Genomic DNA, 27,921 nt, shown 5'->3' with positions numbered 1-27,921 from the left:
ACATATCACATCAAATGTTATTTGTGATCCCTGAACTTCGTAAATGTTAATCAAAATCTGTCCAACAAAAAAGTAAAAAGGTCACTAATTTGCCTTTTGTTTTGTGGAGTTTTAAAAAAAGTGCCGTTGTCTGATCGAGACCTAAGATTACAGTAGAAAGAGGAAAGGAGATTAAACAGAAAGGATGCATGAAGGTTAGCTCTCTTCATTTATAAGAAGCCACTCAGCTTTCAAAATATTTGCACAGTGATACTCCATCAGGGACTATTGTGATACATTTACAGATTTTATTTCTAGCAGACAAAAGTGTTCTTAAGAATTCATCACAGGCAAGAAATACTTGTAGATCATGTTCAAACTGAAATACATAGACCAACACCACATCATTCTGTTGCCTGTAAATCCATATGTCACATGAAGCAAAATGGGAGACTCTTATGGACCCAAAAGACATGTTTATTAATTTTAGGTTCTGCTTGTTCATTATGATCATGCAAAGCTAGCGAACAACCTAATCAAATTTGTGTGTGTTTAAAAAAGATGCAATTTCAAAAAGAAAACCAGCAATGTTATTTATAATACAGCTACTAAAACTAAACTTTGACTCTAAGTGCCAACGATTCATTACTTGGATTTAGGAAGACCATAGCAAAGAAAGTTAATCTGAAGGAAAACAGAAATGACATAATTGGAACATCCTGAGCTTTCAGATTTTCATGCCAAAAGGATCTTTGCAACAGACAAGTAAAGCAGTCAAATGCCTGAGGACTAAAACAACCCTGGGAAAGGGGAACATTTTAAATGAGAACAGGGTTAATAAAATTAAAAGCTTTGGTAAAATCAATAAAACAGCATCAAGAACACTACTTTTGTTACTCCTTTATAAGATGTCAGAACCCAAACACCAATTTCGGTGTTTTTTCCAGCCCAAAAGCCATGCTAAAGATGTCTTGAGTCAAAAATTTTATTGAGCTTTTGTATATATCAACACTTTTTCCCACTACAAGAAGTGGTGAAACAAAAAAGTCAGAAAGGAAGATGGGTGATGTAACTTTACGACTGAGTTACAAGTGCAGAAATAAAAATATTTGGATAGATGTTTTGGGAAATTGATATGTTTTATATGCACTGCAAAAAAACAGACTTCAAAAACAAACATTTTTAAAGAGTTTAATCAACCAAGGACAGACTCCATCAGAACCTAGCCATGATTTGAAAGCTGAATCTACGAGTCTAGCAAAGTCCCTGAGACTCTTAAATACAAAAAAAGAAAGCATTTTTGGTAACGTTTTCATTAAGAGAGACTCTAACAGAGGAGAGATTCTAGAGGTTAATGCAAATCATTTAAAAGTATATATATTTATATGTATGTATGTATGTATGCAAATCATTTGAAAATTTTGTTCCACTCTACCTATTAACTGTGTTAAAATTAGCTTAATTTTGAGGTTATATCTATAACAGAAGTAACTTTCAAGGATAGCTGATAAAGGAGCCTATTTGTTTCAAACTTATACTGCTTTATGATTAATTTTTTTTGCTGTTTTTGTGTAGCTTATTTGGCTGAATAACTTGGAAAGATAAATAATTCCTTAAGTAAAAGACGAAGGCAATTTCCCCTTGTTAGACCAGGTTGAATACCTACATTTTAGAACTCTCAGCTCATTAGTCACTCATTTATTGCTGCCTTTTGTAGTCGTGTAATGATAGGGAACACTGAACTTAAAATGTTACTTGAAGTGCAATAGAGGATGCTAGCAGGAAAGTTAATATCTTTTGACAGAGAAACTGGATAATAGCCATAGAGAGTCTGAACTTAAGAAGAGCTATTCTGACTTGAGCCTCTGGCCTGAAAGAAATGAAGGAAGATGGCTGCTTGCGGTAAAATGAAGTAAGGTTAAAATTACTGGTGAAGGACTGCCAAGGGATGGAGAATGAATTCTGGATAGCTGGATTTTTTTTTTCAGGAATACTCATGATTATTACATTAATAGGGCAATGACTGTGTGAATTAAGGCTAGTCTGGGAGAATATACCTTGACTGAATAAAGATTAGATCAGCTAAGTTACTTAAAATTATAATTTATAAATGGACTGAGAAGGCTGAAATTGAAATTGCTCATTACCTATAAATTATGTTTTCTAGGAAAAGAATTAAGGAAACTTTTATAACACAGTAAACTGTTTCTGCTCTAGATGGTGAAAACTGGCAGGAAACTGTTAGGTAAGTTAACTCCAGAGACAATAAGCCATTTAGAAGCATGATTATCACATGATTTGGATCAGGTAATAAGCTTTTAGCTTTACTGACAGATTTATACAGCAAGAATGGAACTTAAAAAAATAAATAAATAAATATATACTAACAACCTCAGTAGTAATGAAATTTATCTATCTGACATTTGTTGACTGGGAAAGTCTAATTGGGCCAGAAAGTGCCCATTTTCTGTGAAGGCACAGGGAGAAAAGCTCCACAATCACAGTCTTTCAAAAATCAAGTACAGATATTTTAAATCTCAAATAATCATGTTACACTATAAAACATGAAGTACAGATCACACAGTATCATGTTGCACTACAAAACAGCATGAAAAAATGTAAGGAGAAACACATAGAACATATGTTTTATAGTAGAGTGCAATGAAAAACAAAAACATAAATAGTGGAAAATATGTGAGGAAACACTTATTGGTCATACTGTTACATAGATTAATATGTGATAAATGAAGCCTGAGACAATTCTAATCTTCTTCTTTCGGCTTTTCCAGGTTTGGGGTCGCCACATCGGATCACCTGTCCGCTCATGATTGGCAGTGGAGTTTTACAGTGTCGAGTTGCCAGCCCGGCACCCAACCTTCCACAGAAGGCACACACATGCACACACTCACACCTAGGGCCAATTCAGAGTGTGTCCAATCCACCTACAGCATATCTTTGGGATATGGGAGGAAACCGGAGCACCCGGAGGAAACCAACGTGACCACAGGGAGGACATGTAGACTCCGCACAGAAGGCACCCCAGCCGAGGATCAAACCGGAGAACCTCTTGCTGTGAGGCAGCAATGCTAACCTCTGCACCACCGTGGCCGGCCCGCCTGAGACAATTCTAATAAGATTTTTAAAGAGATATTAGAGATTACATGATTAGAGACAGTGAGGTGAAATTGAATGATGTCTTTGTATGAGAGATGGTGTTCATATTATGGTTATACAAGGAAGAAGGATGGAGAGCAAAGGAGATTATAAGAAGATTGCAGGGTAGGATGTCTTCAGGTAACTTAGGTGACCAGGGAAGAAAGAGAAGTAGTTAAGAGGAAAGGTCTGCAGAGATAAACAGGATAAGGTAAAGTAGTGGGAATGTTATATATGTACTGTGATAAACAGATATTAGATCAAAATCAGAACCTGGGCAGCCATGGTTTGGAAGTGGAATCCAAGAGTCTAGTAATGATCTTGAGACATTTTTTAAATATATAACAAGGAAAATTTTCATGGGAACCCGAGAAGTAAGATAAGTAAGATTTCTTTAGCCCACGGATTTAGTAAAAACTACTACTTCTAGGAAATGGCATGTTAACCCCAAGTCCACAAAATCAAAATTTTTAACACTACTGTCAGCTTTTATGAGATATATAATTCAATCCCTACAAGGAAACAATAAATACAGGTAGGTAGGTGTGTGTGTGTGTGTGTGTGTGTGTGTGTGTGTGTGTGTGTGTGTGTGTGTGTCAGGATCAAGTTCATCATCTTCCAAAAGTAACAGAAGAATTAGTATAGATAAAAGGGAAAGCAGCAAGTGGAAATACATATTATATTTTGCTCCAAATTATAAATTAACTTCAAAGTATTTTTTAACAGAACTAGAAAATGTAGAAGGAATGAAGTATACACTAACAAGTTAGAACTATGACATGAAAGTGGAAATGAAAAAAAAAGATGGAAAAGGTAATTCAGAATCAGAACAGGTACCCTGATAAAATGGTTTGAAACAGTTAAAAGAACATTTAAATTCAATATGAAAAGAACTGTTAAAGTGTGGGGAGATTTTATATATATATATATATATATATATATATATATATAGATAGATATATATATATATACACATATATATATATATATATATATATATACATACACACACACACACACACACACACACATATATATACAAACACACACAGACACACACACACACAATTTTTATAATGGTAATTTAAAGCAAAAGTACAGCTTAAATCAGAATCTGGCTTTTCTTGTGCTATAAAAATCAGTGTAATCTAAAACAAAACTATTAAAAGTTACAAAAGCCCATTTATGTATGTATGTCTGTAACTATATGGCTCTAAGGAAGAGGCAATTGAAGACATGTGAGCCTCTTTTCAAAAATGTGATGATAAACAGCAAAGAGAAATATCAAATCAGGAACTAAATCCAAAAATAGTGTGACTAATCAAAGCTAAAAAGAAAAACAATCAATCAATCAATAAACACATAAGTAAGTAAATGTCAGGTAATCACATTATTTTTAAAAAAAATCCCAGAGCTGACGGTCACAGAATGGAGCGGTTATCGTCTCAAATTTATCAATCACTGTATATAGTTCCATATAAATATCAGCTGAAAATGCTCATTGTGAAAGTTAAATTAGCAAGACATTAATTTTTAATAATGTAAACATATGGTTAAAAGAACATCAATATTACAAACAGTACTCTGAAGGAGAAGGTACACATCAGCAGTCTGTAGCAAAAGGCCATAATGAAGTCTACCAGATAAAAATGTCATGCCAAGTGATATTCATAACTATTAAGTAGATAGATTTCAGTAATGCAGTACTGTCTTAAGAATCCAAACACAGTCACAGTACAATGGCCTTAGGTGGAAAAAGTCCCAAGTATGACCAACATGAGCTGGTTTTAATTACTGGCCAGGCAGCAGAAGAGACAGCCAAAGACAGACAGAGAGAGAGAGACAGAGGCGTTGTCAGAGTGCCTCTCTTCAATTAGGGGCCTAAAACCATGACTCTTTAGTACTATTTAAAAACTTCCCACTGATCGCTCATTCACTAAGCAGCTTTAATGTCCTGCTTTACAAGGAGGCAAAATGCAAGTTTACAGGTGCAATAACTTAAATTATACTGAAACCTATGTTCCTTTCAGGTCTGCAGTTAAATGAACTAGGTTTTCTTTTATATAATGTTACTATCTAGTTGTATATTTGTCCTGTATACAGTTTTAAAAGTGAGCACTATTAGTTTAGGTTATACCTTCATGTGAATGACATGTTTTAGTTGCAACTAGACTGTGAATGAAAAAGAACAAAACGGAAATAAACCTGGTGAAACAAATAAAATACAACAGAAAAAATACAAACAAAGTCTTACTATTTTTGCTTTGTCCCGCTCATGATCCCTCTCCTTTTCGGCTACTGCCCTTCTCTCTTGTTGCATTTTCCTCTCTCTCTGATCTTCTCTACTCTTTTCTTGTTCTTTCAGTGTAAGGAGATGTGCCTGCAGTTGATCATGCTCTGTCTGCAGCTTGGCTCTGTGTTGCTTCTCCATCTCAAGTGTGTGAACAACTTCATGATTCTGATTCTGCATGGACTCTAATGTTGCTCTGAGCTTGCCACCAACTTCCCTCTCTTTCTGAACTTCCTCTCTGTAGAGCTGTGCCTCACTTTCCAGTTCTCGTTTGGAAAGAATAGCCTGCTGCTGAGTTTTTTCAAACATGGCAGCAAGCTCTGCAGCCTTGCTACGCTCCTCTCTTAGTTGTGTTTGAAGTTCCTTTAAAAGGTTCTCTTCCTCTGAGCATTCTTTACCAGTGTGAGATGTTTCATCATTCAGTCTTTGACTTAACTGCTCATTAAGGGTACGCTCACGGTTAAGTGCAGTATTCAGTTCCAAAGAATGTTCTTTCTCAACTTCTAGCCGGTCCTGCGTCTGTAATAGTTTACTTCTTTCTTGAGAAAGCAATGCCTCGCATCGAGACTGCTCAATTTGAAGCTCTTTCCTGAGATTACTATTTAATGCTTGTTCATGCTCCAAGGCTGAAAGAAGCTGCTTGCATTGGGACTGATGATCTTCTAGTGAGGCCTTTAAATCCTAATGTGGGGAGAAACAGCAGAGAATTAGCACATATAATCATTTCCTTTACTGCATGTTGTCTCCCTTAATAACAGCTACTCTGAATTCAATACTTCAAGATATATGAAAAGTACAGTTGTGTACACTTACCATAAATGTAGATGTTCGAGTGTACTCACTGTTGCAGTCATCACATTTAGGTTATCTGCTTGCAGTTGCCCTCAGTCGGCCTGATTATCAAAGTCTTGGGTCCTGCGTTGGTTGTTGTCTCATCTTCCGTGACGTCAGGTGGTCAGGGGTATAAAGCGTGCAGCCGACGCCATTACATCAGTTTTTCTTGCCCCAGATGTGGAGAGTAGAGGTATAGCCAAAAGAAGTCAGGGGGCTGGAGGGAGGGTAACCAGGACTGCAACAGTGAATACATTCTAACATCTATATTTATGGTAAGTGTACACAACTGTACTATGTTCTTCGTGTTTCACTGTTGCAATCATCACATTTGGGTAGATTCCCAAAGGTAAGGATGGGAGGAGGAATTTAGATAGCATTAGGACCAGCTATAAGGCCCTGCAAGACTGCAGTGGCAAAGCCAGCTCTGGATTTAGAGAAAATTGGCAAATGGTAATGCTTGGCGAAAGTATGTACAGAACTCCAGGTAGCAGCTTCTAAGATGCCCCTGGTAGTGACACCTCAGAGAAAAGCTGTAGAGGTAGGTGCAGCCCTGGTTGAATGGTGTCTAATCCCCTGTGGGATAGGTTTTCCAAGGTGCTTATAGCAGAAATGACTGCAATGGCCTATCCATTTAGAAATGGTGTGCTTTAAAATAGCCTTCCCCTCTGCCCCTGCAGCAAATGCCACCAGCAGTTGTTCAGATTTCCTTTGAGGTTTAGTCCTGCCCAAGTAGAATCTAAGTTGTCTGTGCACATCTAAGGAGTGCAGTATCCACTCCCCTTTGTTCTGTGGATTAGAAAAGAATGTTTGCAAATGAATGGACTGATTAAGAGCCACATTGGATACCACCTTGGGCATGAAGGAGGGCTGAGGGACACTCTGTCCGCATGAAAGATGATGAAAGGCTCCACTGCCATAAGGGCCTGTAATTCAGATACCCTTCTTGCTGAAGTGATTGCTAAAAGGAAGGCTGCTTTCCAAGAAAGGAATTTTAACTCTGCACTTGCAGCTGGCTCAAAAATGGAGGAAGAGTAAGTTTTTCCAATACAAAGTTAAGGTCCCAGGCTGGAGTTGGGGCTCTCCTGGGTGGTCTTAAGTTTTTGGCCCCCTGAGGAACTGCTTGAGCAGTGGATGAGAGAAGAGGGGTGCTTCTGTGTTGTAATGAGCTGAAAAGGCTGAGGCGTGAATTTTGATGGAGGAAAAAGAAAGGACCTTGAGAAACATCTCAGTTAAGTAATGAAGAATCTGAGGTAAATTGGGAGCTGCTGTGTCCATCCCTTGAGTTTGGCTCCAGGCACAGAATCTTTTCCATTTTTCAGCATAAGATTTTCTAGTACTAGGCCTCCTTGCCTCCAAAATGACATCCAACACTTGTTTACTGAGGGATGGTAATGGAGAGATTAGGTAATTAGGCAGGCTGCCAGGTTCATGGTTTGAAGCTGAGGGTGCAGAATCTGGCTCTCCTGCTGTGACAGCAGGGTAGGAATCTGAGGCAGGTGCCATGGAGCCAGCAGTGACACACTGCGCAAGAGGGGGTACCAATGTTGGCGTGGCAAGTCTGGTGCACTCAGTATCGTCCTTGGTTTGTCCTGTTTGATCTTTAGTAGTACTTTGGAGAGGAGAGGCAGAGGAGGAAAGGCATAAACTGACAGATTTTTTCCAGCTGAAGGACAAAGCATCCACTTTCCAAGCTTGCTTGTGGGGAGTCCTTGTGCAGGATTTGAACAATTAGTAGTTCTGGGGGGAGGCAAACAGGTCTATATCTGGGCTTCCCCATTTGTTTATCAACATGTTGAAAGTCTTTGGTTCCAGTTTCCACTCGTGTGGGTCCATGAGATTTCTGCTTAGTTCATCTGCCAGTGTATTTAGTTTTCCTGGCAGGGACTGAGCCTGTGGATGCACTTGGTAGCTCAAGGCTGTGTTCCACAGAGTCATGGCTAGTCTGCAGAGGGGAAAAGAATGGGTACCCCCCCTGCTTGTTTATGTACCACATAACAGTGGTGTTGTCCGTCTTTACGATTAATTGTCCTGGAAGAATGTGGCCCTTGAAGGCTGTCAGAGCATTCTGTACAGATAACATTTCTTTTTGATTGATATGCAGGTGCATTTGACTTGGGCTCCATTTGCCCTGAATGCACTTCCCTGCCAGGTGAGCCCCCCTGCATAGTCTGATGCGTCTGTTGTTAGGGTTTGGGAGGCAGGGGGTAGAGTGAATGGTAGTCCCTTGTTTTGGTGGCAGGCCTTTGCCCACCAAAGGAACTCTACCCGTAGGCAAGATATGATCGGAATTATTGCTTCTAGATCCTGAAAATGTTGACACCATAGGCTTTTTAGATACCACTGTAGTTTCCTCATATGCAGTCTTGCATATGGAATTAGTAGAATGCAGGAGGCCATGAACCCCAAGGCTTGCAGTATTTGCCTTGCAGATAGCAGGGTTTTTGTGGCCATTAGTTTGAAGTAAGTTGTCAAATGAATTTGTTTCTCTGGCGTGAGGAAAGCCATCTGGGAAGTTATGTTCCAGCTTGCTCCCAGGAATATAATTTGTTGACAGAGTACCAGATGTGATTTCTTTTCATTTATGGTGTACACCAGACAAGTTAGCACCTTTTATACAAATGCCAAATGATTCAAAAGTATGTCCTGGCTTTCTGCCTGAATTAGACAATCATCCAGGTATGGGTATATTTGAATATTTCTTTGCCTACAAAATGCAATGACTGGAGCTAGGCACTTTGTGAATACCCTGGAAGTGAAACCTGTATCCCTGGGAAACTGTATTTAAAACCCATCTGTCCTGGGTAATGAGTTCCCAGTTTTTTGCCTGCAGAGCAATCTTTCCCCCTAAAGGAGCAGTCAATTGAGAAGTGCTTGGAAGTTTTAAAGTTAAGTCACTAAGACAGCTTACCAAAGGGTTGAATCTTACTACTCCCTGATTTGGAAGTGGGAGCCCCCCACTACTTAGTCCTGTGCATACCCTGGGACTGAAGCCTGGGTGTTCTGCTGGTTCTGGGTTTGGACTGAGAAGGCCTGGAAGAGGCAGGAACGGACCAATTCTTACAGGGCCAAAGCCTACTAAATCTTGGAGACTGTGCTTGCAGAAAATCTTTAACAGTTTGCATACATTTAGCTTTTCCTCCATCTTTTTAAGAACTTCTGCTTTATTGCCAAACAGGTGGTCCTGATTTAAGGGAGCATCCAGCAATTTAGCCTTAACATGATCTGGCAAAGATTGCTCCTTAAGCCAAGCATGCCTTCTAAGTACAGACCCAGTGACAGCAGCCCTGCAAGATGCCTCTAGTGAATCAAAAAGTACAGTTTTGTACCTACCATAAATGTAGATGTCCGATAGGTTTGCATCTGCAGTCCTAACACATGGGTTGTCCTGCCTCAGGCAACCCTTCGGTCGGCTGGATTCCAAAGTCTGGGTCTGGCCTCGGCTGATGTCGCACTTCACCCGATGTCATAGCTGCTGTGTATTGGGTATAAAGGCATCAGCCGACGCCATTTTCCTCAGTGTTTCTTGCCCCAGATGCCAGGTGCCCTCTAGGAAGGCTAAATTTGGATAAATGCAAATAATTCCAAACAGTAGAGAGCAAACAATATAAGAATATATATATATATATATATCTATATCTATATATATATATATATATATATATATATATATATACAAACAAATACACCATAATAGATTCCCCCAGCTAGCTAAAAGAGGGGTAAATACCCTAGGAATACCACAGAGGGGAAGGAGGGTGGGTAATCCTGACTGCAGATGCATACCTATCAGACATCTACATTTATGGTAGGTACAAAACTGTACTATGTCCTTCAAGGATGCATCTGCAGTCCTAACATATGGGTAGAATACCATAGCCAAACTGGGGGAGGAGGTACTAAGCTAAAGATGGTGTAGTTAAGATCCCTTGCAAAACTGCAGTTGCAAAACCTGCTCGGGATCTGGAGTATAAAGGAAGATTATAATGCTTGGCAAATGTATGCACAGAGCTCCAAGTAGCAGCTTCTAAAATGTCTTTGGTAGCCACTCCTCGTAGGAAAGCTGTAGTGGTGGCTGTAGCTCTTGTGGAGTGAGGCCTGATAATTTCTGGAGTTGTCTTTCCATGAAAAGAGTAGCAAAATCTAATGCAATTTCCTATCCATTTTGAGATTGTCTGTTTTGAAATTGCCTTTCCTTGCATTCCTGTTGCATATGCTACCAGAAGCTGGTCAGTTTTCCTGTTGGTCTTAGTTCTGTCCAGATAGTAGCGTAATTGTCTGTGTACATCCAAGGTATGTAGTAGTCTTTCCCCCCTGTTCTGTGGGTTGAGGAAGAATGTAGGTAAATGAATCGCTTGGTTCAATGATACTCTGGAGACCACTTTTGGCATAAAAGTAGGGTTAGTTCTCAGAGACACTCTATCCTGATGGAAGATAAGGAAGGGCTGTACTGCCATTAATGCCTGTAACTCAGATACCCTTCTTGCTGAAGTGATTGCAAGCAGGAAAGCAGTTTTCCAAGATAAGAACTGTAAGTCTGCTGTTGCTGCTGGTTCAAAAGGGGGAAGTGTTAACTTTTCCAGCACAAAGTTGAGATCCCATGTAGGCAGAGGTGGTTTCCTTGGAGGCTTTACATTTTTGATTCCTCTCAGGAACTGCCTGAGTAGAGGATGAGAAAAGACTGGAGGATCCATGTTGTATTCTGCTGAAATTGCTGATGCATGAATCTTAATGGAGGAGTAGGACAGGCCATTGTGGAACAGTTCTGCTAAGTATTCCAGGATGTTTGCCAATGATACATTTTCCCCTTTTGCTGCACTCCAAATGAGGTATCTTTTCCATTTGGCTGAATAAGTCTTCCTTGTGGAGGGTCTGCGAGCCTCCAGGATAATGTCCTTAACCCTCTTAGATAAATCTGGGTTATTTTGTTTTATGCAATATTCCAAGCAGCTAGCTGTAGTGTTTTCAAGTTTGGATGTAGGATCTTGTAGTTGTTCTGTGTTAGAAGTAAAGGACATAGAGGTAGAGGCCATGCGTGTGTCCGAGACATGCTCCTCAGTAGCGGGTACCAATGTTGCCTCGGCCAGTCTGGAGCTATCAGGATTATCCTTGGCTGATCCTCTTTGATCTTCAGTAGGACTTTGTACATCAAAGGAAGAGGTGGGAATGCATATGCTGTCAGGTTTTTCCAGCTGAAGGAAAGGGAGTCCACCCTCCAAGCAAGTGGGTGGTATGCTCTTGTGCAGAATTTCTTCAATTGGTGGTTGTGTGGGAGGCGAACAGGTCTATCTCTGGTAGTCCCCATTTCTTTGTTAGGGTTTTGAAGATATCTGGATGCAGCATCCATTCGTGAGCATCCGTGGTAGTTCTGCTTAAGGTGTCTGCTAGTGAATTTTCTTTTCCTGGTACAAATCTGGCCTGGAGTTGAATGTTGAGGTTCAGGGCCACATTCCACAGATCCATTGCCATCCGGCATAGAGGATATGAGTGTGTACCTCCCTGTTTGTTGATGTACCACATGACTGTGGTGTTGTCCGTCCTCATCAGCAGGTGACCTTGTTGAAGAAATGGTCTGAATGCCTGGATTGCATGTTTCACTGCCAGCATCTCCTTTTGATTTATGTGTAGATTCAGCTGGTCTTGTGTCCATAGGCCTTGTATACACTTGCCCACCATGTGCGCCCCCCAGCCTAGGTCTGAGGCGTCCGTGGTGATGGTCTGGCTTGGATGAGGTTTGTGGAAAGGCAATCCTCTGTTCAACTGACAGGCCTGAGCCCACCACAGGAATTCTTGCTTCAGGCATGGAATTATTGGAATCTGGGCTTCTAGACTGTGCTTGTGTTGAGACCATACATTCCTTAGGTACCATTGCAACTTTCTCATATGCAGTCTGGCATGCGGAATCAATATTATGCAGGATGCCAAGTAACCCAGGGCTTGCAGGACTTTCCTTGCAGTAAGCTGAGTCTGTGTTGTTAATGTCATGAAATAGACTGGTAGTTGTTTTTGTTTTTCTTCTGTGAGAAAGGCCATCTGAGTTGATGTGTCCAGTTCTGCACCCAAGAATGTTATCCTTTGGGATGGTACCAGTCTTGACTTTTGCATGTTGGCTGTGTATCCCAAGGCTTGCAGCAATTGTATAACCTTTTCCAAATCTTTTGTTAATTTTGTCTTGTTGTCCGCTTGTATTAGGCAGTCATCCAGGTATGGGTAAATTTGAATTCCCTGAAGCCTGCAATGAGCAATTACTGATGCCAGGCATTTCGTGAATACTCTGGGCGCAGTAGATAAGCCAAAGGGCAATGCTGAGAATTGATAATGCTCTGATCCTGCAAGAAATCTGAGGTGTCTTCTGCAATCTGGTCGTATAGGGACGTGCAGGTATGCCTCCTTGAGATCTAGAGTCACCAGCCAAGACTCCTTGCCCAGCATGGGAAGAAGTTGCTGTAGGGTCAGCATTTTGAATTTTGGAACAATGAGGTATGTGTTCAGAGCGGACAGGTCGAGAATAGGCCTCCATTGATTTTCTTTTCTTGGTACAAGGAAAAGTCTGGAGTAAAATCCTTGTCCTTGTTCCATAGGCGGTACCTTTTCTATAGCTCTCATCCTTAGTAGGTTGTTGATTTGTCTTAGAGTGTTTGTTTTTTGGCTTGGTGGTAGGTTTGACATTCCTCTCTTTTTTGGTAGAGTGTGGAAGTGAAACCTGTAGCCTTTGTCTATTGTTTGTAAAGTCCATTTGTCTCCTGTAATGTAATGTAATGCCAGTTTACGGAAAATAAGGCTAGTTTTCCGCCCAAGGGTGCTTCCAGTTGTTCCTTGGTAGGCGGAATCAGAGCCAAGTCATTGTGTCTGTCCTGTGGAAGTGGTTGTAGCTGAATCTGTGGCAGTACTTCTCTGGTTGTTAGGCTGCCACTGACGTCCCCTGTAGGCACCCCTGGAATGACCTCTGCCTCTTGGGTGTCTATTTCTGCCTCTCTGTGCTCTGGAGGTGTCTGGAAAGGACCAATTCTTCGAAGGCCAATTTCTGCTAAACCTCGGAGGTTGGACCTGTAAGAAATCCTTGACTGTTTGGACAGATTTTGCTTTTTCTTCCACCTTCTTTAGAACCTGCTGTGCAGGGGAGCCAAACAAACTTTGTTTCTCCATAGGAGCATCTAGGAGTTTTGACTTAACATGGTCTGGTAAGGATTGTTCTTTTAACCAGGCATGCCTTCTAATCACTGTTCCAGTCATAGCTGATCTAAAGGAAGCCTCCAGTGCATCATAGCCACATTTTAAGAAATGGTTACTGACCTGCTGAGAGTTATGTACCAAATCCTGAAGGGACTTACGGTCTATAGGTTCAGGAGAGGACAGTTTTTTATTTAGCTGGTCTAACAAAAATTCCTGGTACTGAATCATGTGAACTTGACAGTTTAAGGCCCTGGCTGAAAGAGTAGCAGAAGTATAAACCTTTTTACCCCATCTCTCTAAATGCTCTAGATTCCCTTTCAGAGGGGAGAGGGTTTTTGGCAGAGGCAGCTGCTACAGCTTTGGGGCCCTTTGAAATGGTTTCAGGATCTGCAACAGGAGCCTTATACAAATGGTAGTGTGTGTCCGGGACCCTGTAATATCTGTCAGGCTTGGCAGGGGCCGGAGGGAGAGAATCAGGGGCAGTACAGGCATCATTATATGCATCATCAACAACTGTTAGTACTGGAGGAATGGCTAAAGGCCTATGCTGTGGTAAATGTAAAAAAGTCCTTAGCCTTTTCCTTGAATCAGAAAAATCCTGGCCCTGCCATTGAAAATGTTCCCTCATAGCATGTAAGGTTTCCCCAAAAGAAAATTCTTCAGGAGGAGAAGCAGAAGGAATGGAGTCTTCTGCATCAGAATCCTCATAAGGAGAATATGGGCCTTCCTGAGAGTCTGAAATATCTGAGTCATCCGAGGAATAGTCTGTAGAAACAGGTTCCGGGGGTTCAGTTCTAGGCCTCTTATCTGGAGGGGGTTGAGAGGCCCTATCTGGGTGAGGTTGGGATCCCCTGATCAAAGAAATGAGATCCTCAGCCAGGCTGAGCATTTGGGAACTAGAGGTAGACCTGTGTGAGGGAGTTTTAGCAGGTAAGGCCTTAGAAGATTTAGCTGCTTTAGCCCCGGAAAAAGCCTTGATAGACATAGATGGGGTCTAGCAGCTCCACGTGCAGGGGTAGTTATGTCTAAAGGAATAGTATCTGATAAATCCTGGGTGCCTGCTTCAGCAGGGGTAATTTCAGTAGCAGATTCAGCCATGCTCTGTGAGGCCTCGGCTATCGGAGGCATGCTTTCGGCCGAAGGAAGAACCGAGGACTCGGTTTCAGCTGAAACAGAGACACTCGCGGTTGGCCTAACCGTGGTTTCAGCCGAAACCGCGGACCACGAGTGTCGGTCCTTTTCCTTACGCTTTTTCGCTAATTGTGTAGTCGGAGTCTCCGACGCCATTTTGTATGCAAAAGCGGGACCAAAAAACTCCTCTGCAAACTCCGACCGACGTCTAAGCGTCCGTCGGTTGAAGGAAGCACAGGCTAGACAAGCTGCTACATCGGGGTCTGGGCCTAAACAAGGAAGGCAGTAAGAGTGGAAATCCTTATGAGGTATTTGTTTCCCACAAGTTAAACAATTATTTACTTTGTCTGACATCGGCTGAGGGAAGAAAGAGTCCCCAACGGGGTACTTAGCTTTTTAGAAGTCTTTGGTAGTAGAAATCTCTGGATCTGACCGACCAGCACTTGCGAACAGCTTCTGCTTCGGGCACCACGTGGCAAGAAAGACTGAGGAAAATGGCGTCAGCTGATGCCTTTATACCCAATACACAGCAGCTATGCCGTCGGGTGAAGTGCGACATCAGCCGAGGCCAGACCCAGACTTTGGAATCCGGCCGACCGAAGGGCTGCCTGAGGCAGGACAACCCATATGTTAGGACTGCAGATACATCCTTGAAGGACATCCACATTGCAAAGTATGTTTGCCAACCTGTTCAGCAGAATGCATTAAATCCTTATTTTCAGAACAGTCAGGAATCAACATCATTTTCTGTTTAAGCAATCCAATAATATGCTGCTGATACTTTAACATATGAAACTGGCAGTTTAAGGCCCTAATGGCCAAGGTTGCAGAAGTATATACCTTCTTACCCCATCTATCCAACACCCTGGTGTCTCTAACAGAGGGGGTAGGATTTTTGGCAGTAGTAGCCTTAATGCCCATGGGTCCCTGTGAAATGGTCTCAGGATCCGCAGTAGGATTTTTAAAAAGGAACTTGTGAGAATCAAGAATCCTGTTATATCTATCAGGTTTTCTGGGAGCAGGAGGTAAAGAGTCAGGGGTCAAGCTAGAGGTCTGTGTTGGGGAAGGAGTAAGAAGTCCCTAAGCCTCTTTTTAGAATCACAGTAATCCTGGCTTTTCCAGTGAAAATGCTCCCTAAGACTATGCAAGGTTTCACCAAAAGAGAAATCCTCTGGGAGGGAAGTAGAGGGAATAGAGTGCTCTGCATCAGAATCCTCATAGGTAGATAAGGGTAAATCCTGGTCATCAGAGGAAACCGAAATTTCAGAATCCTGATCAGAAGTATCATAAGCAAACTCAGTCCTAGATCTCTTAGAGGGGGAAGGTTGGCTTCCTCTGATTAAAGTACTAAGGTCTTCAGCCATTCTTATCATTTGTTTTTTAGGCATAGAGGCCTGACCATGTAGTCTGGGCGTCAGTTTTCTAAGCATGGTTCGAGTTTTAGGCCTTGAAGAAGAAGATGGCATCGGTTTAATATGCAAGTCAGTAGGCCTGAATACACCCTCAGAAGCTGGTGGCTGCACAGCGGCTCCGGACCCATCCAAGGTAAAGACATCCGCAGGTTCCACAGTTGAAGCATCTCGCGGCATACTGGAGTCTGAATGGGTCTCAGTAGAGACCTGCGAATCTGAAGTAGTGGGTATCAGGGGGTGCGAAAGCACCTAAGTACCGGTGAACTGGCGAATGGCTTAGGAGAAGCGTCTTTGGCAGCTTTGGACCTAGACGGCCTGTCTCTGTCTTTATCTTTGCGGTTTTTTTTGGAATGTCGGTAGTCGGATGGCTTACTGAAGACGTATCTGGATAATTGAACAGACTACCAAAATATTTAGAAGCATAAATATATAGACGAATAGTTTGTTGCTTAAATAAGGCACAAAAACGACAGCGAGGTACGTCGTGGTCAGGGCCTAGGCAAGGAATACAGTACGAATTAAAATTTTTATGAGGTATTTGCTTTTTTGCTTTCCACAAGAAATACAATGATTGACTTTTACTGACATCGGTTTAGAGCAAGAAAAAGTTTCCCCAATGGGGTACTTAGCTTTAGTTGAAGACTTCGGTTCTGAAACTCGAAAATGAAAATTTCAGGAGTTGGCCGACCGGTACTTGCGAACTGCTTTTGCATCAGGCACCGCACGGTAAGAAAGACTGATGTAATGGCATCGGCTGCATGCTTTATACCCGACTACCTGATGTCACAAAAGATGAGAGAGCAACTGACGCAGGACCCAAGACTTTGATAATCATGCAAGAAGATCTGATGAGCATACATACAGGCAAAGTTATTCTGGTTTGATTGAGCCATACACATTTCAAAAGTGTAATAGCAACACTTACTCTGATCAACTTAGAAATATGTTTTAACTTAGAAATATGTTTTAACTTTACAGTATGGAGTCAGGTTAAGTAAAAGAAATACTTTATTATTTTGTAAACAGATCTGTACTTACCACATCACTTGATCAGAAAGGAGGCTTTCTTGAAGTAGGTAATGGTTTGCACTTCCTCTTCTATGACCCCCTTAGCATGGTAATATTTTTCTCTCTCTTGTTTCCAAATTTGGGAGGCCATTGCCTTTCCTTACCAGCACATACCAAGGCATCATGTGCCCGTTTTAGAATTGCACGCTCAGCCAGTGCAGTAAATGCAACCCTATCCAACTTAGTCAGCACATCTTACCTACAATACAGAAAATGAAAATGTCTCACATAAAGATATGTAAACATATCTACTTGCCTAACTTATAGAAACATCCATTTGCAGCTGCTGGATGAAGTGTGCATCAGATTTGGAACAGAAGAGTAATAAGCACACAATGCAAAATGACTCCTTGTAGAATAAACAAGATGATGAGTGCACAGTATGAAGTATCTGACTGGAGGCCTTCTGCAATGGATGACTGGTGGGTAGACTTTCAGACATGAAAAGTAAACCTACTGGATACCAGAGCCACAGAATGGCCAAAAGGCTTAAGAACAAGCCCTGTTAAACCAAAGTACTAAAGAATGGCTAACTAGTGGAATCATGGTCCAAGCAATAATGCTTGTTGAAACAGTGAACCAATGACAAAGTGGCTGCATCACAAATAGTAGAAATGAGGTCATTTTCAAGCAACCATATATGACAGTATGTTATTTGCAAAGTTAATTAGAACATATTTTAAAAGTACAACTGAGTAATGACTCACCAAAACATAAGATGTGTAAATAAAAGATATATACATATGCACTGTGAACAATCTGCCACATGTAGACAGTGGACCCTCATCAAATTCTTCAGCAGTATGCTGTTATCATGAGAACAAGACTATAATCAAGTTATGGATGTCAGAAGGCACCCAGCTACAAAGGACAGCTATCATTGCACTTCTCCATTATTTTCCAAAGCCATGCGGAAGGCAGGCAGACAAACCACAAACACTTGTTTGGCAGGCTAAATGAATCAAAATAATAAAAAAAGGAGCTTGTAGTGCTACACTGCTCTACGTGGGCACTGTGGACTGTTTCCAAGATGCTTGATGGTAGTTTTAGATGTGCAGCTGCAGACTTATAGTTTCACCTAGCTGGCTTTTCAAGCCCCACATTTGCAGTACTTACTATCATGGTGACTGCAGGACTGTCCTACAATGGCTTGCATCAGCAGAATTCTTAAGATGTTTTATCTGACTTGGCTTTCAATGAAATTATAGCTGTCAGTTTTCTTTTTTCTAACATCTCAGATCAACAGCTGCATTACACCTGTATGTCCTTACTTTGTCTTCTCTATTAGACTCATCTTAGAAGTGCTTTATCACCATTTTATTCATATATTTTACATTATTATTTTATTTACTGTTTTATTGTTTATTATTAAATGGTGCTTTGGTAATAAAGTTGAAAAGTAATGCAGAAAAAAGTACATCACCTTGAGTACAGACACCATAACGGGAAATGTCTGACTAACAGGATCATTGCTGCAGTACGACTATTTAAATTATATATGTAGGGAATCAGATCAATATAGATATCTCTTCTGGTCAAACTTCCAGAACTGTCACATGCCCCCAGAACAAAGCAGGCCTCCTCTTCACAGCAAGGAATGTCAGCATTACATTTACTCATAAAGGTGACAACAGCCTGCACAACCTTTCTTCCTTTTTTGGACTAAACTGTCAGAAAAAGTTATAGCTCAAGTCCAGGCGGGGCTTCAAGATACAGGATGTCCTTGCTCAGTGAAGTCTATCATGCCACCCAGGTGCCCTGGAAGGAAAACCTGGTTCAGTTAGAAAAGCAAACCCGACACAGTTTACAAAAGAAATGTGTGAGAATCAGAAACAAACTTATAGAGGCTGATGAGTTTGGGTTCATACTGCAGCAAAATGCCTGTTATTCCACATACAACACAGCTACTACTGCCCTACACCTGTCTGGGTCCTGGCTCTGAGGGCTCACCTAGGCTTTCCTTTCTGCTAATTTTGCCATCTAATTCCCGAAAGACCTCACTCTTCTTTGACTGTGCATGGATAGAAGGGCTAATGTTTGTAGGGCAGGTTCCTGCTGTGTCTTGGTATGGGAGGAGTGGACAATTGTAATTTCATAGTTTTAACATTTTCCTGAAGTTTTCTGAAGATTATTTTGAGGAGGCCCAAAAAGCAACTCCTTGTTCAATGGCACATTAAGGAGCTGCACCTTCACATCATCTGGGAGGGGTTGTATCCTCAAGCCAGGCATGACTCAATTTCAAACTACATAGCAGCAAAAGTAGCAGCAGCATTGGATGCTATATCCATAGCATCATAACCATACTGTATAGCAAATCTGCTCACCAGCATAGCTCGCTGAGCAAGACATGCTACTTTTGCCTTGGGATGTGTCAATTACTTCCACAACCATGTCTGTCAACTTCTGGAGAAATTCACCCCAACATTTAGTCATACGTGCCTGACAGACCAAGGTTAATGATATGTAAACATTATTCCCAAGATTCCAGTCACTGAGAAGGGTATTCTGAGCTGGAACCAACTCCGATCTTTTGGCACTACCCATAAAAACCATCACACAGGCTCAGCCACTGGATTCTTATATAAGCACTTAAAGATCCTGGACTCTGTAAAAGTGGTCAGATGAGTTGTCAACTTTCCAATGAGTAGGAGTTCTGAAGTCTGGTTTCAGGGATGCCACAATAAAGGCATCCACAAATGCCTCAGAGGCAGTGGAGGAACAGCATGCAGCTCTGAATTGTCCAAACCCAAAATTTCTAAATCTCTTACAGGATCACAGGAGGTTACTAGGGTAATGGCCCTGGGGCCCTTTCACGCCTAGACAAGAGTTTATTCCCAAAAAAGAAACCTCAGTCAGCACCTATCGCCCCTGTCAATGAGGGACAAAGGTGGAACCCCCCTGGGACAAATTTATGGTTTCCCATCCACTCATCAAGGTTGTGTTTGAAAAGACCAAAAAATCCAAGATGTGCAGGCTAGTGAAGTGAAGTGTAGCAAAAGCAAAGAAATATAAAATAACAAAGCACTCTTCACAATGTGAACCATTTATTCCAAATAACAAAGCTTTCAGACATCAAGTCCTTCTTCAGTGTTTCAAAAAACTTTAAAATCAGTAACCATTTTAATACTAAAATTGTTAAAACGTGTGACACAGCCTATCCTATCACACAGATACATTAATTAAAAAATTAATTACATAGGCAATAAATGAAAATTACATAAAAAACATATAATAATTATACAACAGCAATAGTTTCAAACAGGATAGAATTCCCTTAGTTAACCATTTGTTGTTTAGAGGTTTAAGGGTCACCTGTTTATTTAAACCTGGATACATATCAGCTTTTTAACGGACTATCCATTCATACTCTTTTATCAAGTTTACTAATAATATCACTACGTCTAATATGTGGATGTAAGAATTCAATGACCCTAAAAACAAACTGATGGGAGGCACCCTATTCCTGTACATGTTTTGCTAGGGAGTTGGTCTCTATACCCCTACGTATATCCGATCTAGGTTCTATTATCCTGTCACGTAGTCTCCTTGCTGATTTTCCTACATAAAATCCTATGCATAATGTGCATATAACCAAATATATAACAAAAGATGTACTACAGGTAGCCATACAATTAAATACAAATTTTCTTTTAGTAACAGGATGTACAAATTCATTGAAATAACATATGCTTGAACAACATGAGCAATTGTAGCATGGTACAGTTCCTTTAGTATTATAGTTCACACAATCTTTTTATTTAAGGAAAAATCTTTATAACAAACGTTTCAAATTTTCACAATTCTTGTATGTTAATATTTTTTTGGGGAAGCCATTTTTGTGGCCAGGTATAGCTTTCAATATATCCCAGTTATCCCTAATAATTCTTTCTACAGACTCACTTGCTCTACTATAAGTCATTAAATATCTAAGATGTATACCATTCCTTTCTTGCTATATATCATTACTATCAGTCCCATATGAAAAGAATGGTTTAGTAGCTTGTTCCCCCCTCAGTCTCATTATATAATTTCTAACTACACTTAGTGCATTAGCATCATAGCCCCCTTGCCAAAAATTCATTGGACATTTGGTCCATTTAACAGAAGTCCAACCTAGTATTGAGCCTACTGGCTCTCATACATTGGGGCTCTTAGTGATACCTTTAAAAGTGCACTTAGCATGCATACTTTTTTTGTGAAGGTATTTATTTGTATGCATATCTTTCCTACATATACATGTATCCAAGGCCACTAATCAGTTAAAAAAAATGATCATCAAGAAAATGTATTCCAATGTCAAACATATTCATCTCAATTTTAAAAAAAAAATCGGTGGACCTGTTCAAATATGCACAGAAATTTTCCAAATCATCATTGTTGCCTCCCAAATTAAAAAAAATATTGTCAACATTTAATAAAAAGAACTTTTAAAGCATACATATTATTCTCATCATATATGGCAGTTGCTTCCCATTTACTTAAGGTTAAGTTAGCATATGTGTTCGCTACTGCAGTGCCCATCGCCACACCTGATGACTGATGATATATCTGTTTATTAAAAATAAATATATTATTTTCCAGCACCAAATCTAAAAGTTCACAGATGGTCTCAATCTCTCTCACAGTATGTTGGCCATATTCCATCAAGATTTCCCTTATCCAGTCTATGCCATATATATTTGGGATTACAGTAAAAAGAGATTTAATATCAAGTGTTACAAATAAAAAAATCTCTTATTATATTACTATTCCACCATTCATATAACTTCATTAGAAAATCACCTGCGTCTTTAATATAATTAGACACATATCCCAAATAGATTTTCAACGTATTTTGCAAATAGTCTGATAAGGGGCTCTGTTATCCATCCCCTGCCAGAGACAATACGTCTCATTGGTGGGTTATTGGGAAACTTGTAAATTTTTGGTAGGCCATATAACACTGGGATGGTTGGACATAATGCAGTAAAATAATTAACCGATAACAGATCACTAGCATCTTCCAATTCTATCATCTTTCCCTCTCTAGTTATTTGTTTCTAATACCTTGGTTACTTTGCTAATTTTCTCCAATAAATTCCAGCCCTCCCTTGCCTATTGCCTATATCCCTAATTAGAGTCATCCCTATCGGCAGAATCTCCTTTCTCCATTCCCGTGTTGGGTTAGTTCTTTGGATACTTTCTGTTACTTCATAGATATATTTTGTAAGATTACTGTTATCCTCCTTAAAGGCCTGCATCGGAAATCCCAGTCTATCCTTGCTTCTTGAGCTTTTCCCCTGTTTAACAATCATCCCTTTCCACTTTGAATTATAGTTTTCTGTTTGTGCTATGTATAGGAGGCTTAACTGTGTAGCTCTGAAATGCTCCTTCAAAATTAGGTAATCACAATCCACTCTTTTCTACTGGAAGAATCAGCTTATCCCACCTGACTCTTGCCACCCTTCCCTCTTGGATAAAGTCCTTCACCTCTTTATTAACTGCTATCCACAACTTCTCTGGTTGATACAAATATGCCTGAACTGTGTACAAGACTAAAGAACCTAAAAGCATTTTAACTGCTTGTATCTTACTATTCGCATCCATATAACAGATTCCAATTTCTCAAGTTTTTGTTTCATCTTTTTAGTCTCTTCCAACATATCCTTAGTTGCCACACCATAATCATTTTTAACCCATAGTCCTAAATACTTCTGCAATGCCCCAACACTGGACCCATAATCAAGGAGCCTCAATCCTCACCACTAGCACCAGCAGGGGATATACATTGGGAGGATGACAGGTACACACACAGTATTACCAGATATAGATCTCTGCATCACATGCAATTCCCCTTAAGAGCGCACAGAGACCACAGTCAGTCCAGGACTGGTTTCTCCCTCTTTGTCCAGATCCCCAATAAGACTCACCACTGGCACAGCTATAGAGTTGAGAGCTCAGCTGAGTGGCCAAGCCAGGACCTCCAGGACCCTCTCTGTTCAACCAGTGCTTTGTGTCCCTGCCCAAGCAGCTGACACACACACACAGAGGTTTGATTTATATATATATATATATATATGTATATATATATGTATATATGTATATATATACATATATATATACATATATATATATATATATATATATATATATATATATACATACATATATATATATATATATATATACATATATATATATATATATATATATATATATATATATATACACACATATACATATATATATATATATATATATATATATACACACATATACATATATATATACACATATACATATACACACACACCTGGGAAAGGCTGGGACAGGTTTACTAGCTATGCACCCTTTTGCCTAGACTATAAGGTAGTTATCACTGACACCAGCCACCTCCTTATCAGCTACTTTAAGGCCCTTAACAAAGGGTGCCCAATCTGTTACTGTGTAATGTTACTATCAATATAAATGGTAGTTTGACCAACAGCAAGGCTATTAGGAGTGGCCCACACTGTATCACCAACTAAATATGCAAGTACTCTCAGAACTTAAATATTTCTAGACAGATCAGCCATAATAAAAGGTGTAAATATATTTAATAATAAATAATAAAAGAACAAGAAAATACTCCTTATATATTCACAGTTATATCAGAGTTTAAAATCACAGGAAATATTTAAAACACTGCAGGACAGTCTCAACTAAATAAAGGAAAACTCCTGACTATATCTAAGAAAATTACTATACCCTAGTACACTTAATTACAGCAACAAGGCAGATGTGGTGAGTGGATCTTGATGTTGTTAGGTCACAGACAGAATACAGAATGCTCAGTCTCTCTCAGAGAACTCTTAAATTATTCTCTCTCAAATATTACTGCTGGGATCGCTTGTAGAATGACAATTTCCAGTCATCTGACTCTATCCCTGGTAAACCCCCCCACTGCTGAAAGCTATCAGTATTTAGCATCCACCTGTAAAAATACATAGACAATGGCTTTTTTCTCAGATCTTTACAGATCCTGGAAGTCATAAAACAATAAAACACTTACAAGACAATACAGAAAACTTCTCAGCACAGACAGTGCATCTGTTACTGCACTGAAACAGAAAGATAAAAAGAAGTTATGTTCTTACCATAACGTTTCCATGTTTGTCTTCCTTTATCTTGCCTTCCTTCTTTCTGGTTGGGTTTGGAGCTGATCTCGGCTCCAACTTGGCCACTTCTAAAGCTCGAAGAGTCCTTACTGGCTCAAGACTAACCCCTTATCCCAGCATGCAAAGCAGTAGCTATCTAGATCTTGTTTGAGAGAACTAACCAATATATATGGAAAAATATGAATTGCCCAATAAAAGAGGTAACTAAACAATAAGGACTGCTTGTACCAACAACAACAGGAAAAAACATGGTGACAAGGAGAAAACCAAAGACTGGAAAGCAAAGGAAACTCAGCCAGATCAGTCAAAAAATAAATTCCTCTCAATCATCCAGGATAGGGGAAGGAGGGACGGACGAAAGAAGGACAACAAACATGGAACGTTATGGTAAGAACATAACTTCTTTATGTTATGTTGTCCATCTCGCCTTCCTTCTTTTTGGTTGGGACAGTGTCCCTAGCACCTAAATCCTAGGTGGTTCACTGGAAAAGAGACTTCAGAACAGTGGAACCAAAGGATGCCCTGTTCCGAGAGGCCATGTCCACTTTGTAATGAGTAATGAAGGTATGGGGAGTAGCCCATGTTGCTGCCGCACAAACAGTATCTAAAGGAAGCTTAGCTTGAAAGGCTATGGAGGTAGCCAAGGACCTAGTGGAATGTTCCTGCACTTTTCCTGGGACTGACACATTCTGAGGCTCAAACATAAGTAACAATATTGGACAGCCATTTTGAAAGAGTCACTTTGGAAACTGATGAGCCTTGTTTGCTCTGAGAAAAGGATACAAGCAGCTGATCTGATTTTCTAATATCCTTGGTCCTTTGAAGATAAAATCATAATTGCCTGTGGACATCCAATTGTACTCTGCCTTGTTGCCATAATTTGGAAAAAAAACAGGAGTTCAATTGATTGATTCAAATTATAGTCTGAGCAGACTTTTCGCAAAAAGGAAGGATTAGTTCTAAGAGATACTCTGTCCTTGTGAAAGATCATATAAGGTGGATGGATGGAAAGTGCCTGTAACTCGGAGACCCGTCTAGCTGATCTAACAGCAACCAGGAAGAGGGTCTTCCACGATAAGAATTTCAGAGGACAAGAAGTGGCTGGTTCAAAGGGAGGAAGGATCAGAGCAGCTAGTACTACATTTAAATCCCAAGGATGGAAAGGTTCTCAGATAGGAGGCCTTAATAGTGTAGCACCTTTCAAAAAGGCCTTGCATAACTTATGGGACATAACATTAGAACCTAGAAGGCCCACATGAAAATTAAAATAGCAGCCAGTTGAACACGAATCGTAGCAGCCGTTGCTCCTTTTTCAAAGGTTTCTGCCAGGAAGTCCAAGATTTTTGCAATTGGAGCTATAAAGGGATCAATATCATTTTGCTCGGCCCAGAAGGAAAACCTCTTCCATTTACTAATGTAAAGCTTCCTAGTAGTCAGTTTATGGGAAGAGACTAAAATAAGTCGAACCATAGGTGAGATATCAGGGGAGCCTAGCTAGGATCGGAAGTGGAGAAACCAAGCTGTCAGCTTGAGAGTTTGAATGGAAGGATGAAGAGTGCCCGACTGATGTGTCAAGAGGTCAGAAACTGGGTCCAGAATCCAAGGCTCCTCCCTCAGGTAATGCGAAAGGAACGGGAACCATATCTTAATAGGCCAGTATGGAGCAATGTGAATCAGCTTGCAACTCAGCAACTTTGCTTTCTGAAGAACTTTTGGAATTAACGGAAAGGGAGGAAAGCATAAAGAATCACAGGGGTGGGGGGGGGGGCAATTGTGGACCAGTGCATCTCTGGGTGACTATCCCGGAGGGGGAACTAGGGCAAAATAGCTGTTGCATTTCTTGTTTAGGTGAGAGGCAAGGGATCGCAGCGTGGCTGGCCCCATCTGCGGAAGATCATATCCGCCACATCTTGTTTCAGAGACCACTCATGGGGGGCATGAGAACTGCCCTGCTGAGCTTGTCCGCTATCACGATGGACTTCCCCAGAAATGTTGTCCATCCGAATTGCTATATGGCCCAAAGGGAGAGAGTCGTGAAGTGCTTGCAACGCTAGTAACACCGCTCTCATCTCCAGGACACTGATGTGCAAATGGTACTCATGAGGTTGCCAAGTTCCTTGAACTGTCTGTCCCAGATAATGCCCCCCACCCTATCTAGGAAGCACCCATGGTCACTGTGGCTACTGGAAGAGGGGTTACAAAGGGTCTGCCCAGAGTGACTAGGGGAGAGTGGAGTCACAACTGTAGATCTTTCTTGCAAGTATCCGTGATGAAGATCATATGTGACATTGGCAAGTCCTGATACGACCACTGAGTGAAGAGGAGCCATTGCAGGATCCTCATGTGATAATGGGCTAGCGGGACTAGAGTAATGGCAGCTGCCATTAACCCCAAGACTTTCAGGACAAATTGAGCCTGGATCTTTGATTTTGACAAAAGAAGAGAGACCTGACCTCGAATGGCAAGCACACTTTCTTGTGGAAGCTTGGCTATCATGTCTCTTGTGTTTAGCTGAGCGCCTATGAAAGTAATACACTGTGAGGGCAACAAGGCAGATTTTTTGTAATTTATTGTGATTCCTAGGCATGCACAAGTGTGAATCGTGTGGTTCCTGGCCCTTAGAAGATGATGCTTGGTGGTGACAGTGAGGAGCCAGTCGTCTAGATAAGGAAACACCTGGAATCCCAAACGTCTCAGATGAGCCGTGACTTCTGCCATGCACTTGGTGAACATCCTGGGGGCTGTGGAGAGGCCAAAGGGCAGAGCTCTGAACTGATAATGACTGGCTCCCAGCTGGAAGTGTAAATGTCTCCTGGACTGCCTGTCCATTTTTATGTGGTAGACGTGTCCTGGAGATCGATAGAGCACATCCAATCACCCTGACCCAAAAAGGGTAGAATGGACTGCAGTGTCACCATCTTTACAGACCTGTTTAACTTGCTGAGATCCAAGATAGGTCTCCAGTCCCCTGTCTTCTTTGGAATGAAAAAGAACCTTGAGTAAGTTCTGGATTCTATCTGGTCTGCAGGGACTTCCTGAATGGCTCTTTTTTGCAGCAAAATTTTTACTTCTACGGCTGCTTGATCCCTAAGATTGGATGGAACATCTGGGATTGTTGATTTTTGACATCTTGGGGGTGCTTGAGAGAAGGGAATTTTGTAACCCCTGGATATTATGCACTGGACAGTGTCCCTCACTGTACGCATTTGTCTTCTATTATATCTTGCCAGGCTCTTGGGTACAATGAAATTCTGCCCCCGACTGCCTCCAGAGGTGAGCAGCCGGGCAATCCTTCAGGGATTCTGAAAGGGTCTGGTAGAGAACGTATCCCTGTCGCCCTGTTGTGGACCCCCCCCCCCTTGCTGCAAGGTCGGCATCTCCAGTTATTTCCCCTCTGCCTTTGTGGGAATTTTCTCCACGAGTGTCCGGGGAAGCTCCCTGGGATTTATGGAACCACATTTTGCCACTCTTTCAGCCTTTGGGATAAGGCTGGGATGGAGTGGAAAAATGGACTCCTACAGCAGAGAGAGTTTTGCCATCACGTTCACTCCTGTAAGAGTCTCTCAGACTTGTGGCCCAAACAAAGCCGAGCCGTCAAAGGGAGCATTCGTAAAGGAGGACTTGAAGGGCTCTGCAAATTGACAAAGGCACATCCAGGAGCGCCTGCAAAGAGCCACTCTTGTGCCTGCAGCCCTGCTCACTCCATCTGCTGCGTAAGAAATCAAGCGCATGGAGGAGTTGACAATGG

General features: G+C 41.0%; 1 protein-coding gene across 1 annotated transcript in view; it reads right to left on the bottom strand.

The window, feature by feature from the left end:
- The window catches only part of PCNT (pericentrin), a gene marked incomplete in the record, with an annotated part of 2,997,294 nt that overhangs the window by 476,876 nt on the left and 2,492,497 nt on the right, over positions 1 to 27,921 (bottom strand). Inside the window, 1 exon segment of the mRNA XM_044060288.1 lies at positions 5,387 to 6,103. Within this exon segment, the coding sequence (XP_043916223.1) occupies positions 5,387 to 6,103 (717 nt within the window).

The sequence above is a fragment of the Protopterus annectens genome, chromosome 2.part0 (assembly GCF_019279795.1).
Source record: "Protopterus annectens isolate FY-2018-M chromosome 2.part0, PAN1.0, whole genome shotgun sequence".
In the NCBI taxonomy this organism is placed as follows: Eukaryota; Metazoa; Chordata; order Ceratodontiformes; family Protopteridae; genus Protopterus; species Protopterus annectens.
This window is presented reverse-complemented; position numbering and strand designations above follow the sequence as displayed.